We start from the raw sequence: 15,231 nt of genomic DNA on the forward strand, positions 1-15,231 counted from the left end.
CTGAATCGAAATTCTTGGTTCGTATCCCCAGCAGAGTCGCCAGAGCTGTCACACCTCCTTTTTTACACACCCACCCCGAAGGAGAAGTGTATAAGGGAGTTTTTCCACTTTAAGTGACATTATTCGAAATGGGATCATTTATTCATTTTTTGTTCAGAGTCGCCACTTGGGATGGTTTGTTTTCTGGTTTCCCAAGTCACCGGTTTATTTTAGAATCCCAAATCGAGGAAAATTCGACTTTCCTTTTGAAGTCTGCGAACCAGAAATTCTGACTAAGGAATTCTGTCAACCCGGGGGAAGGTGTTAGGCACCCCCGGATTCCGTGGTTCTAGCACGGTCGCTTAAACCATTACAATTGGCCTATTATCTGATTTTAATACATATTCTAACTTATGTGCTTTTTAACTTTAAACCGCTTTTATTATTATTTTTAAAGAGAATTGCAACGTCGTGAAAGCGCGTCTCGAACCACGTCACATAAATGCACCCGCAGTTTTTGACACATTTCGACTTCGTTGAGATTTGGATTTGGGTCACATAAATGTGCACCCGAGTTTAGGAAAGTAATATTATTAAAGTAACGGGCCTAAAGCGACTAGCGTATTATTAACTTTGTGGGAGGCCATGAAATTCGCTAAATAGCACGTCCCGAATTCTAGGTATTTTAATATAAGCATTGAAAGAGGGGCCCGTAATTTATGCACTTTTTGTTTGGCGGGGCGTACCTCATTTATTTTATTTAAGGCCAACCTAAAGCAAACTTTTCTATTTATTTTGTCTCTAAAAGGGCCTAAATACTTAATGCCATCAATTGCTATTATTTACCAAATTGTACTATGAAGTCCAATCTTCAGTAACTCTTTTGGGCCTCCACGATTGGCCCAGGGCTGTAACATACAATCAGATTCATGAGGCTGGTAAATCATCATTATAATTTTCTAAAAATTTAAGAGTAAGTTCAAGGTGATTAGCTAACATGGCTATCAACTACACTTGGACTCTTCGATTTCAGCATCAGGTTATTATGGAGGTGAGATTAAGGCAGTAAATCGTCATATGCAAGACACAAAGTGATGAACATAAATAGCTTGATGATTTGAGAACAAAGGATTAGTTTCAGAAATTGAGGCCATTTAGACTCAACAAATCGACATATATATATAGCCACATAAAATTCGAATCCAAACAGGCGCAGGTTTTTTATTTTTTTTATTTTTCAGATTTAATTTTGTTATAGAATAGAGAAGCATCAGACATCCCTTCACTAACTTATTAGCCTTTGATATTCAAAATCCAACCACTAACTCTAAAACAAATAATCACTGATTGAATTACTCAATGCAAAGTATAATTACCAGCCATCGATATCCCTTAAATGTGTGAGCCTCAACCCTTAATTTAACATGCATAATTACATTAAAAGAACAAGCTAAAAACCTACTAACTTCCAGCAGAAATGAAGAGTAGTATGAATCTCAAAGTACTGTCACTACACTAACTGAACGAGCGAGACTACAAGCAATCCAAACAGTCTGTTTAAGTACAAATAGGCATAGTTGTCTTCACTAGTATTAAAACTAATAAGATTTATCAGGACAAATTCAAATAAAACTTGACATTCCTTCAACATTCAGCTTCAAAGTCGTGCATACACAATGATTCATGTTTCCAGGACTCCTAAGTTAAGGAAGTGTACCTGAGTATCAGATCACAACAAGGAGAAATAGGAGTCAGCAGCAAGGTCAATAGCAGTGCAATAACAGGAATCAGCAACTTGTTGATAAGTTGTAAACCCAGAAACACAAGCAAACCAGCCAAATAGCACAAGTAGACCACCCAAACAACTTGAACAAATCCAAACCAAATGCGAAATTACCCAGAACAAACTCTCAAACTTCAGCAATCAGGACATAAGGACATTTAATCTAGAAAACTCGAATCAACAACTGGACTTTGAGATTAATCTAAGGAATTTCAGTAGAACAGAAATTTTTTTTTGGAATTTTTTTATTGTTTCTGTTTTTGAAGGTTTTTAATCTAGAATGAATCTTGTTTTTGTATTTGAAATTCAAATTTCCAAGGCTAAAGCTTACTGAAAATGTTTTGGGGGGAAAATTTGGACGCTGGAGGTTTTTGGGGAATTTTTCAGATTGAAACCTGTTTATCAACGCACTAGGCCCCCCTTTTATAGGCAAGAATAAGGGTAGAAAGTTCTAGAGGTTTTCACTCATTTTCCCCCCTTTTTATTTTAGAATTTAGTGATTAATCCCTGAATTTGTGGCTTGTTGCCCAAGTTACTGCTCTAAGAATCTTGAAACTTACACTAAGACCCCCCTTCATTAAACTAATTAAAAGCAACTAGTAACAATCATAAGGAAACACTGAATCGACAAATTAAGATCATAAAACCCAAACAAAGTCGATTGAAAAATTATGAAAACACACTACAAAAAAAGGGTAAATTTGAGGGGGTCATATTGTGGGGGTTATAGGTAACCCTGCAAATTGCATCAATTTGTGGAGGCTTTGGCAACTGACACAAATTAGTTCAATTTTGTGAAGATTTAAAAACGTCACAATAATTGTATTACGTTTTTATACCATATTTGAAGGTTTGAGGTTATTAACCTCCACATATTTTGGAAAGAAAGAAAACTCCACATATAAATCGTTAATAAATAAAACTTTTTTTTTGTATTGAAGTTTTTATTTTATTTTTCTTTTATTTAGTGAATTGTGTCTCTAAACAGATACCTAGAAAAAGTGGCAATCGTATATACTCTCTTTCTTCAACCCGTCTTTCTGACTAGGTTTATAGATCCTCCCTCTCTCTTTGCTGCTTGTTCGATCCTTCACCATAGTTAGCTATATATTATTTGCTGTAGAAAAAAGTGTTGCTTGGATTCCTTATTAAATTTTTCTTTCCTCTACGTTTCTGGATATAACTTGGATTGAAGGAGCTCTTGAAATTTTGGAGCAGATTGTGGAAGTAGCCGAATATGAAGGATTGCTTTTTCGAGGTATACTCTATACATTCATGCCCAGTGCATTGACAGATATGATTTCTCTTTCTTGATCGATGCCGGCTGATCTCTAACAAAAACATAAAGTTTTCAATGGATAAATCTTGGATTGGAAAGTCAAGGAACACAAACGAGTACTTACTTGGTTTGGATGAATTTTTAGAGTTTGCATTTAATAATTCGGCTGCAGGAGATACAATAAGATGTCCATGTCCTAAATGTGGTTTTGGCAAGTGGAAAACAAGAGATATAGTGCACGATCATTTGATTTTCAAGCCATTCCCTCAAAATTATGTTATTTGGAATCTTCATGGTGAGAAACGAGTAACAGAGGCGGCGGAGTCTTCTGAAAATATAAATGTAATGCAAGAGACATTTTACCCTGAAGATCCAATAGTAACAATGATTCATGATGCANTCGTTCGCCTATCAGTGCCTAGTCCCTTTGTTCTTTTGTTCTTATTTTCTTTTATTTGTTTTCTTTTCTTTTTCTTTTTTTGTGTTTTTATTTATTTATTTTTTGAATTTTCTGATTTTATTAGATGTAAAAATAAAGACCCAAATTGAATCTAAAATTGTACTAATTAAAATTCAAAAATTAACTAATTTCTAATTTAAAAGAAAACTTAAGACAAATTCTAAAAATTGAAAGTAGGAAATGCAAAGAACCATTTTCGTCATTTTCTTTATTTTTGTAATATTAAAATGTGCACTATTTTGTATTTTTGGAATTATATCAATTAAAATGCACACAAAAATGCAAGCAAGACACAAAATCATGCAATTAATTCCTAAAATTCAAATAATAAAAGAAAAATCCTAATTCTAAGGAATTTTATAGGAGTAATTTAAGCGTGGCAAAAATCACGTGCTCACAGGACTTTATTTGGTTGTAATATAGGCTGCGGGACGGGTAGGATATATTTGGATATAAGAGTGACTACACCTCCCTAAGTACTTTAATACTTACACTTTAACATTTAAAACTCCACACTTATGTCAAACCATAACTCCACCTTCGCATCACTATATATTAACTCCATTCTTCTTTAAGCACACTTACATCAAGAGCCACCACTTATCAAGGAATATTTTTTTTTCGCAATACAACTATTTTTTTCTTTCTTTTCTTTTTCTTTTCCAATTCAAGTGGCTCTTACTTTTTCAAAACAGTGCACCTTTCCCCTTATCTCATTAGTTCCACTCAAAAGCCAAACCAACCACCCCACACTTTAACTTTACAAAGTTCATAACTATTCAAGTGCTCATGAGAGGTTAAAAAGTTCAAATAGATGGTTAATTCAAACAATTGGGTAAGGCTTGTAATGTGGTTGCCAAAGAAACAGGATTACAGGCTCAAAGGGGTTAACTACGATACATAACAATTAGGCGGGTAAAACATACATATGGCTTTACAAAGAAATGCCTATATCACTTTTAAGACTGAACAAAACTACTATTTCGCTTTGCAAACACACGGGGCAAGTTCTAGGCATCAAATGCAGTACACAGAATAACACCCAAACCTCACACACACATGGCACATAACTCACTCATGATTGGTTTCATCGAGACACTCTAGTCAAAGCAGTTAAGCAAAGTTAAGATCATACAATTTAAGGTACTTATACAAGAGTCAAAAATTAAGCCTAAGCGTCACAACCAGAGTACTCGCTATTCTCAAGGCATAACAAAGTCAAGAGATATTGCTTCATTTCAAACACATCACAACCGCTCCTATTCCTAAAAAAAGACTAACTACACCCGGTTCAAGTAAAACCCTTGGAAAAGAACCGCGGCACAAAGTAAAACCAAGGGGGAATTGCTACACTACTTAACAAAAGAAATATTTTTTTTACACTTAAATCACTCAAGAAAATTGTCTAATAGATCCATCGTCGGAAAAAGTCCAATCTTTTCTATTTTAAAAAAAAATTATTCATCTAAACTAACACAACTAAAATAGCATAGAAAGTCACCTAGACAATCTCCTCACCCGCACTTTAAATTGTGCATTGTCCCCAATGCACATCCATACATACAAGAGGGTAAAAGGAACTCCCTGGTAGGCCAAAGGCCGAAGCACTAGCATCTCATGGGGTACTCAGACTTCTCCCAGGCCTGGTCCTTCGTGCGGGTACCTCACACTTAGTTCCAACCATCTGGTTTGCTGTTGCACCTTCCAATGGCTTTGCGTGCCATGCTCCTAAACATCAAAAATCGACACTACAAGAATAATACAATAATAAAAAATAAATAAATAAATAAAATAAACTAAAATAAAAATAAAAAAATAAGGTTGGGTTGCCTCCCAACAAGCGCTTGATTTAACGTCGCGGCACGACGTGAATCACTTTCTGCCTCCACCTTGAGCTTATGAATTGAACCCCCAATTTGGCATCAAGTTTTCGACTATGCTCCAGGGGTGGAGGAACAAATCTAATTGGCCCAAGCAACCATTGTACTATTCTACACTTCTTGGCTTTTTGATGAGGTATGTAGTCCTGTCTTTCTGGCAAGAAAAATTCCAGAATGTAAGCACCTTGTTCCTCATTCCTTGACTTCTCAATCGGCTCGGATGACTCTATTTCCATTTTGTCATCCAAGCACAATGTAGAAAAATGTTTGGAGTGAGGACCAATGCGCTCACACACATGAACTTCAGGACTTTCAGCATCCTCAACATCAATGATACTAGAGTCAACAAAATTTATATCCTCAATGTCCTTGGCTGACTCTAGTCTCACGTCCTCAAAATCGACATCCTCGAATTGTAGTTGGCTAGGTTGTTGATGTTCTACTCTGACCTCCTCAATTAGCACCTCAAATTCACGCTCTTCTTGGCTCCTATCCCCAAAATTGGCTTACTGAGCATTAAAAGCTTCAACCACTTGACTCACTTGAGCCTCCAAGTTGCGAATAGTTGCCTCTTGCCTTTCTATCTGCAATTGTTTCTCATTATTTTGTTCCAGAAGGCATTTTAGCATATCCTTGATCTCCTTTAGGTCCGCATCCCCAGGTTCTTTATTCCTATTAACTTCACAAGAAAAGGTAGAACCATCATAGTGAGGGGTTGTGGGAAGATAAGAAATATAAGCACAACCATGAAAGTGACCATTTTTACCACCACACACATCACACACATTCCACAAATAAGATTGAGTTGGTGCAAATAACTCGCTCTCGGGAATATTTTGATAATTTTTATACGGGTGGTTTCCTTCACAATATGTATGAGAATCAATAGTAGAACTATCTACACCTAGATTCCCATAATTCCAAGATGTCATGTTTCTCAAATCATTAGTTATAATAAAATAAAAATAAAAAAATAAAAAAATAAAAAAATAAAAGTTCAAACTCGAAACCTAGCAATATATACAGCTACAACTACACCGTTAGTTCCCCGGCAACGGCGCCAAATTTGATCACGCCCAACTCTAGTCCTAAAAAGGATAAGCGGTTGCTGCAAATATAATCTGATCTAAAAGTCCGGAGTCGAATCCCACAGAGAACTAAGGCTTAGCTATATCTGTTTAATATCACTAAGAAGACAAGTTTGAACAATTTTCTAAATTATAAAGATTGAGATTTATATTTCTAACTAATTAACTAGCAAATATTACAAAACGGTACAATTATCAACTAACAAGACAAAGGGTTGGAGACTAAATTAAGGAGGTTTAGAGTTATGATTTCCTCAATTGTCGGAATCCTTCTAGCTATGTTCCCTACAATTTTGCCAACGTATTCTCTACTGATCGTGAGCACTTTAGGTGTCGTAATTCTCTCTCGAGCAGCTACAACAATTTACTAGACATATTCTCTCGAACTACGCTATTTGGCTTTATATAACCGCTCATTATGACCACGTCGGGGCTTTGTTATTTCTAAACCTGCCTTTAAACCCACTGTATTGATTTCTCACATACGTTAGGAATGACATTGTTCAACAACCACCTAAATATGTATCCTTTCTCAAGCAACACATAATAAATAGGCACAGTCAATTGATGGCCATTCAATAAACACGTAGTTGAACAAGTAGAGAAATCCAACGGCTCGATTATATAAAAACATAACAAGAATTTATCCTACAAAAGGTTCCATCAAAACCCTAGATAACAAATTAGCTATTCATAATAGTATGCAAAACTACAATACTAAAAGTCATAACCAACAATGAAAAAATAGGAAGAGGAAGGAAAAACTCGTAGAAGAATTCCCCGCCTTGCTCCTATTGTGTCTCTGCCTCCTTAGGTCGAATCTGTGTCAAAAGCATGTCCAACCTCCTCAAAATACTGTTTTTCCATGTATATATACTAAGTAACAATTATACTTTCTCCTACGCGAAAAAGGACAATTTTTCAGGTCTGGACGCTCGCGGTCGCGGTCCGGGCGCGGTATTTTCCCAGTGCACTGCCTCAGTCCGCGTCCAAGTCCGTTATCGCGGTTTCTACCATGTTTTTCACCCTATTACGTTTGGAATTTGGCAAAAAGTAACACATGATAGTTGTAGCACTTTGAGTTATCTTTCCAACCATATGTTATATAGCCCAAATGGAGTTAGGAGCAAAGCGTTATGTCTATTTTACTAGACAGTACGCACTATACCTACTCGATTCTTCGTCTGTTCTTAACTATCAAATTTGACCCCTGAACACGATACCGGCTTAATTCCTTGGGCTTTTACTCAGACTTCAAAGCTCCAAATCACTTGAATTCATTCCATAACATCTATATAGCTCGAAATCACTCCTACAAGGCATAAAACACGCAATTAGTGCAAAACACTAGCGATTAAAGCGCAAACTCAACTAAAGTGCAGTAAATTAGAGTGTAATAATCGACTAAAATATGTAATTATAGCCTATCAAAGCAATCGGACCACTCATCTAGTCACAAATTCCAGTCATAGGGACGCTACCGGACATATAAGTCCAAAAGCACGTGCTCACACAATCAACATCTCTATGCTCAAGCTACAGTCAAAACCTGGCCTCAAATCCTCCAGACTGGCCCATCATCAACACACATAAATCACATTTCGCACCTCATCCAGGGAATCACAAGTCGTCGATGCACAGCTGATCACTTGCGCTCACTTGCGCTCACGAATGCGTGGAAGGAATTCAAAGGATTATGCTTCAAGCTGAATTAATGCCGCACGATAAGGAAAGAAAGATGGGAGGTATATCCTAAATGCCCTGTAGCCTTTCGAAGATATGTATGGACGTCATCATACCGATCCGCAAGACTCTACTAGACACTTGCTCATGACTTGTAGAACCTATGAACCTAGAGCTCTGATACCAATCTGTCACGACCTGAAATCCACTAGTCATGATGGCACCTAACCCAACCCGCTAGGTATGCCAATTAAGAATTATCAATTTCCAATTAACGTAATAAAATAATTAAACAAAGAAATTATCTGATTCTTATACATTTCCAAGGGCTGGTAGTACAAATCACGAGCTTCTAAGAATAGAGTTTACAAAACTAATATGAAGAAAATACATCTTCTGTTTGAAAAGTACCTAAACAGAGTTTTACAAAACTAAGGCTACTATGAACAAGAGGCAACTACAACAGGGACGCAGGTACACCTTCAAATCCAGCTCCCGCCGTGCACAGCAATATCGGCATCCGAAATCTGCACGCAATGTGCAGGAAGTGTAGTATAAGTACAACCCACCCCATGTACTCAATAAGTAACAAACCTAACCTTAGGTTGAAAGTAGTGACGAGCTGGTACATAGGTCAGGTCCAACACCAATAACCAATAGCAGTTCATAACAATGTAAAGCAAGTAAATAAGGAAGTAGCTCAGAGATAAAATGTTCAGCCTTTTCATAGTTTTCCCGAAAAGTAGTTCCGCTTTTCAAATATATCAGTGAAAACTCAAATCTTTTACCGAAATCGTCAAACATATGAGTAAGTTTGAAAACTGTAATTTTTTCCAAAAACTTTTCATCAGGTAAATGTTTCATTTCTAAAAGGCATGAGGAAAGTACATCTCTATGTCTACATGTCAAGATACATGTAAAATCATGAATGTCACCAAAACCGGACAGCAAAGAAAATGCATCTCTATGCATATATCTCAAGTACGTATGTCAAATGAAATGCCTCTCAGTGATGAACTCATGTACTCACACTCTCAGAGTACTCAATCTCACTATCTCACATTATCTCTTACCGTGCTCAATACTCAGTACACTCAATCACTCAACACTGTACAGTACTCGTTGCGGCGTGCAACCCGATCTATAAACACATACATAGTCGACTGCACTCACTGGGGGTGTGCAGACTCCGGAGGGGCTCCTACAGCCCAAGCGCTATAATTCGCACGGACAACTCACGTGTTGTACGGACAACTCATGTGCTATAACATCAATATCTGGATCCGCACGGACAACTTACATGCTGTACAGACAACTCACGTGCCATAGTATCAGAATCCGCACGGACAACTCACGCGATGCACGGACAACTCACGTGCCATAGTATCAGTATCTCACAATCAGGCCCTCGGCCTCACTCAGTCATCAGTCTCTCCAGTCTCACTCACGGGCTCACAATGTCATGAACTAGACCGACAACAATGATATGATGTATTAATAAACAACAACTGAGACTGAGATATGATATGAATGAATGAATATGAATGAGTACGAAATATCAATAAAATCAGTGAGATGACAGCAAGAAATGACCTCTATGGGTCCTAACAATATCATTATAAAGCCTAGACAAGATATCTAGCAAGATATGAGAAAACGGAGATATCAACAAAATAGGACCATTAAATAGTGCCATGAACAACAGAGTCACAATTCACAGGGTGCACGCCCACACGCCTGTCACCTAGCATGTGCGTCACCTTAATACCAATCATATAACACGTAATTTGGGGTTTCATACCCTCAGCACTAAGTTTAGAAGAGTTACTTATCTCAAACAAGCCAATTCCGAACGCCGAGCAAGCCAAGCGACGCTCCAAGAATGCCATCACGCGCCTAGCGACCTCCTAACTACTCAAAACTAGCCAAAAGTAACTCAAATACATCAAATAAAGCCCAAGGAAGCAATTACAAATGATAAAGATCGAATTCTACATCAAATCTCAAATCCGGCCAAAAATCACACCCGGGCCCACGCCTTGAAACTCGACAAAAATCACAAAATCCGACAACCCATTCAATTACCCAACCATACTAGTTTCACTCAAATCCGACTCCAAATCGGTTTTCAAAACTCAAAAATTCATATTATGAAACTTTAGGCCAAAACCTCTTTAAAATTCATCAACCAATTGCTAAAATCGAAGAGAGATTCATGGGATATAATCAAAACCGAGTAGAGAACACTTACCCCAATCCTTGTGATGAAATTTGCCTAAAAAATCTCCTCAATCCGAGTCCCACATCTCAAAATATGGAGAAAGAACCAAAACCTCGATTCTTATAACTCTGCCCAGCTATACCGCATTTGTGGTAAAAACTTCGCTTCTGTGAAAATAACCTTGCCCAGAAATCCCCGCACCCGCGGATGTCGAATCCCGCTTCTGCGAAGCCTTACGCACCTGCGATTCCAAGTCTCGCATCTGCGCGCACGTAGGTGCGCAACAAAATCCGCTTATGCGGTCTTCCTCACCCAGTCTCTTCTCGCTTCTGCGACTCCACTTACGCTTCTGCGACCATCGCACCTACGCAAACCAGCCGCAGGTGCGGTCACACTAGAACCAGCAGTATTAAACCTTAGTCAAAATTTTCAAAATGCTCCGAAATCAATTCGAAACACGTTCGAGACCCTCGGGACCACGTCCAAACATACCAACAAGTCCCATCACATAACGCGGACCTACTCGAGGCCTCAAAACACACATAACAACATCGAAATGACGAATCACACCTCAATTCAAAATCATTGAACTTTGAAACTTCAACTTCCACAACTGATGCCGAAACCTATCAAATCATGTCCGATTGACCTCAAATTTTGCATACAAGTCACATTTGACATTATGGACCTGCTCCAATTTCTGGAATCGGAATCCGACCCCGCTATCAAAAACTCCACTTCCGGTCAAACTTTCCAATATTCCAACTTTCGCTATTTCAAGCCAAACTTTACTACGGACCTCTTAATCACAATTCGGACGCGCTCCTAAGTCCAATATCACCCAACGGAGCTAACGGAACCATCAGAAATCCAATCCGAAGTCAAATACTAAAAAGTCAAACTTGGTCAAACCCTTCAAATTTAAAGCTTCTAGCTGAGAATCATTCTTCCAAATCAACTCCGAATAACCTAAAAACCAAAACCGACGATTCACATAAGTCATAATACATCATACGGAGCTACTCATTCCCGAAAACTATCAAGCAAAGTGCAAATGCTCAAAATGCCGGTCGGATCGTTACACCGGCGGCTGTGCAACAGTCACAATTGAAAAGGCAAATGATGTCAGCCTATGGGTGTGTTTGGTATGACGGGAAACATTTTTCCATTTTCCACTATTTGGTTGCACAAAATAGTTTGGAACATATTTTCCTAAATATCACATTTTCTTGAAATCGGAGGAAATGACTTCCCTCGAAAAAGTTAGGAAAATAGCTTCCAAGAACTCCACCTACCCTCACATCTAACCCCAACCCCTCCAACTTCAATTTTCTATTTTTTCCGTTTTTTGCGCCACCCAACCACCCCAACCAACCCCCCTCCCCCCGCCGCAAAAAAATATTTTTTTACTTTTTTTTTTTGTGTTTTCTGTTTTCTGTTTTCTGTTTTTTCCCGTTTTTCTGCACCATCCACCCCATCCCCCACAAAATTTTTATTTTCTTTAACTTTTCTTTTATATTTTTAATTTTCTATTTTCTGTTTTTATTTTTCTGCACCATCCACCACACCCCCCGCAAATTTTTTTATTTTCTTTAACTTTTCTTTTGTATTTTTAATTTTCTGTTTTCTGTTTTGTTTTTCTGCAACACTCACCCACCCCAATCCCGTTGACCCCCCACCCCCGTAATTTTTTTTTATTTTCAGTTCTAGTTTTTTTATTTTACAGGTTCGAAATTTTACGAGTTCCAAAGTTATGAGTTCGAAGGTTTATGTGTTTGGAAGTTTGCGGGTTTAAAAATTATAGAGTTTATGGGTTCAAAGTTTACCGGTTCGGAAGTTTATAAATTTTGTGGGTTCTGAAGGTTGTTGGTTCGAAAGTTTATGGCTTCATGTTTATTGTATCTAAATTATTTATGGATACTCTTGAGAAGTTATTTTCCTTAATTTGCTTATCAAACACCGGAAAATGAGTAAGATTACTACTTGTTTTCTAAAAAAATATTTTTCATGAAAAATATTTTTCGTTATACCAAACACACCCTATATCTTTATTTAGCTAGTACACGGGGTTGGGTTTGAGGTCAGGATTTTAATGAGTATTTACTACCATTCCAAATACATGTTTAAACTATATTATTTTTCAAGCACTGTCGTATTAATATGGAATAGTTGTTTTGAAAGATGTTATGTACATATATACTTTTGATTAAGAAAAAAAAAATTGCAAAGGTTTAGTTTGGTTACAAAAATGTGCGTTAATTTCAGACGAAAATGATAAAAATTGGGGCTTGGAAAACTTCATGTTCCTGTAGTAAAACAGATGTAGGCATGCTGGAATTGATCTTGGAAGTTATCAATATCCGAAAACTCTGTTTTGCAACTAGTCATCATCATATTGATTCATTTAGTTTACTCGAATATTAAAATCTGAACGCATGATTCAGAAGCACAATGAGTTTAAATCCTAAAGCTGCCTCCTGGGAGGTATATATTCAATTTAAAACTATGACGAAGCAGGGGAGTACGGCACTTGAATCTTTTACAATCAAGCACTGTGACCTGAGATGAAGTCCACTTGCAACTGAATCATACTCTTCCTCAAGGTTGATATCATCCTTATTTACTACCCTACCAGCAATTATCCTGCAAACTATGACAGCTCTCTTGACATTCTTTCTGTTGGAGAAGCGACTCGCGCGCTCGCACGGGACATCACTGCTTGTGCTCAGTTGAATTCCATCTCTTGAATTTGTGAAACCGGATTGAAGTAGCCTACAGACACAGCAGCTGGGATCTTTACAAAGCTCAGAAATGATTTTCCTTTTTCCATTGTAACAAGTCATTGTTGTGACATGGAACTGCAACAATTCATTTCCATCAACTATGCTTCTTGGGTGCCCAGCCTTATATTGCTCAAAGGACCTTCTCTTCACAGTTTCTCTATATTTCTCGAATTTCTCAAAGATATCTGTTGTATTGCTCACTCTTAGAACTTTCTTTATTTTCCGACTTTGCTTTGATGGATTTGTTGAGGCTGCTCTGAAAATCTTCTCAATAACATTCCTAGATGGATCTCCAATCTCCAGTTCTGTTTAGCCACAAACATATTACCTCACAAGTATTAGTAAGGAATTCTTTTAGCACATTCCTAAAGACTGGAGTCTTTGAGTCTAATAGTTGTGCAAGTAGGAAAAGCACCTTTGTGATTAATTATGAGGAGGCAAGAGCAGCCTCTGTAATCCAGTTTACAAACGACGCAAGAAATGGAACAGCGAATGAATATAATTGTGAAACTTGAGTTTAAGTTGTATGCATTACAGAATCAGATCACTTATTTGGTAATTACAAGTAATTAAATGTATGTTTTGATAAGTATTAATTGGTAATTATATGGGAAAAGATAATATAATGAAAGTTTACCATAAAACCATCTCCGCAGGGGGTACTTGTGCTGAAATGTGGAGTTGAATTCTGTGGGAGTGAGCTCATCATAATAATCTGTTTTCTTCTCAGAACTTATGCATTTGTACTTGCACTGGTCTGGTTTTTGTTGCTGTGGGGAAACATCTATCAGCTTACCACCACATTTGATAGTTTCCCTCACTGACATCCACATAGCATGCATTCTTTATCAATTTTCCTGTTACTATATATAATAATATAATTAAAAAAGAAGCACGTGTAGAGCTTCATGCATGCATGCTTAATTTAGTCATAGTATTTGTTCATAGAGCTTCAAAAAATAAGGTAGAAGAATACATGTAGAAACCAATGAGCTTTGTAAAGGATGAAGTATGAGGGTAGCAGTTTAGTGGATATAGTACGTACCACGTTACTGACGGATTCATCCAATTGAATTTAAGGGTTTTGTACCTATCCATTAAAAGCTCCAATTGGAAGTAATCTTCCTTTCCACTTTCAAACAAATAACATGAAGAATTTACTGGCTAGGCTCTGGCTGGGGTATATACTTTGTTGTCACTTGATTGTGATAGGAAGTGGTCCATCACCCAATTTCAATCTCCTTATAAATGGTAAAAATTGGACGGGGCGTCCTATTTGGTCGCCCCCATTTAACCTATACCCATTTTTCTAAAAATTTTAACTTGTACTCACTTTTTAAACAATTTCAATCCCCTTTCTCCTCCTCCTTCTCCTCATTCGTTTTCTTCTTCTTCTTCTTTCTTCTGCTGCTGTTGGTGCTGCTATGAAACTTCAGTTCATGGGATGATTGTCATAAGTATGTTTATTAGATTATTTAAAAATAATTACGTAAGTTAATAGACAATAATTTGTGAATATTTCCACGTAATTCTGTTCTTTTCACGTTTATTGTTTCCAAAATTTATGATTTAGATATTGTTGGCAATCTGATTATTTTATAGTAGTAATACACTATGAAAGAATAAGGTGATTATTTATCTAGTATGTTAGAAAGATTTTTCAAAAACTTCAGCTTATATAGTGTTGAAGTTTTTACAAATGAACTAAATAACTTCAGCATCTTCTGCTGAAGTTTTTGAAAAAGCTATATGACAAAATTAACGAATCCAGGACAAAAAAACTTCAGCTTATATAGTGCTGAAGTTTTTACAAATGAACTAAATAACTTCAGCATCTTCTGCTGAAGTTTTTGAAAAAGTTTTATGACAAAACTAATGAATCCAGGACAAAAAAAACTTCAGCTATTTTAGCGCTGAAGTTTTTACAAATGAACTAAATAACTTCAGCATCTTATCCGGGACAAAAATACTTTAGCGTATTGCCTTTGCTACTTCAGGCCTGTCTACAGAATGCTGAAGTTTTGCGTGATTGTCTTTGCTACTTCAGCCCCGTATGCTGAAGTTACGCGAAAAAG

General features: G+C 37.1%; 1 protein-coding gene across 1 annotated transcript; it reads right to left on the bottom strand.

Moving 5' to 3' along the window:
* Positions 1 to 12,865: 12,865 nt before the first annotated feature.
* On the bottom strand, positions 12,866 to 13,998 carry LOC109218592. Its single transcript, XM_019382969.1, has 2 exons — positions 13,794 to 13,998; positions 12,866 to 13,461 (listed from the first exon to the last, which is right to left on the bottom strand). Exons 1-2 carry the CDS (start codon positions 13,996 to 13,998, stop codon positions 12,866 to 12,868), a joined length of 801 nt encoding a protein of 266 aa, XP_019238514.1.
* Between the last annotated feature and the right edge of the window lie 1,233 nt (positions 13,999 to 15,231).

Source organism: Nicotiana attenuata, unplaced genomic scaffold (assembly GCF_001879085.1).
Source record: "Nicotiana attenuata strain UT unplaced genomic scaffold, NIATTr2, whole genome shotgun sequence".
In the NCBI taxonomy this organism is placed as follows: domain Eukaryota; kingdom Viridiplantae; phylum Streptophyta; class Magnoliopsida; order Solanales; family Solanaceae; genus Nicotiana; species Nicotiana attenuata.

What these genes read in the sequence shown, in the direction of transcription:
- LOC109218592 (XM_019382969.1), bottom strand. Translation starts at nt 13,998, where the DNA reads ATGCATGCTATGTGGATGTCAGTGAGGGAAACTATCAAATGTGGTGGT. An exon ending in CCTGCGGAGATGGTTTTATG is followed by an intron (nt 13,462 to 13,793) that starts GTAAACTTTCAT and finishes GTGGCTAAACAG; the next exon opens with AACTGGAGATTGGAGATCCA.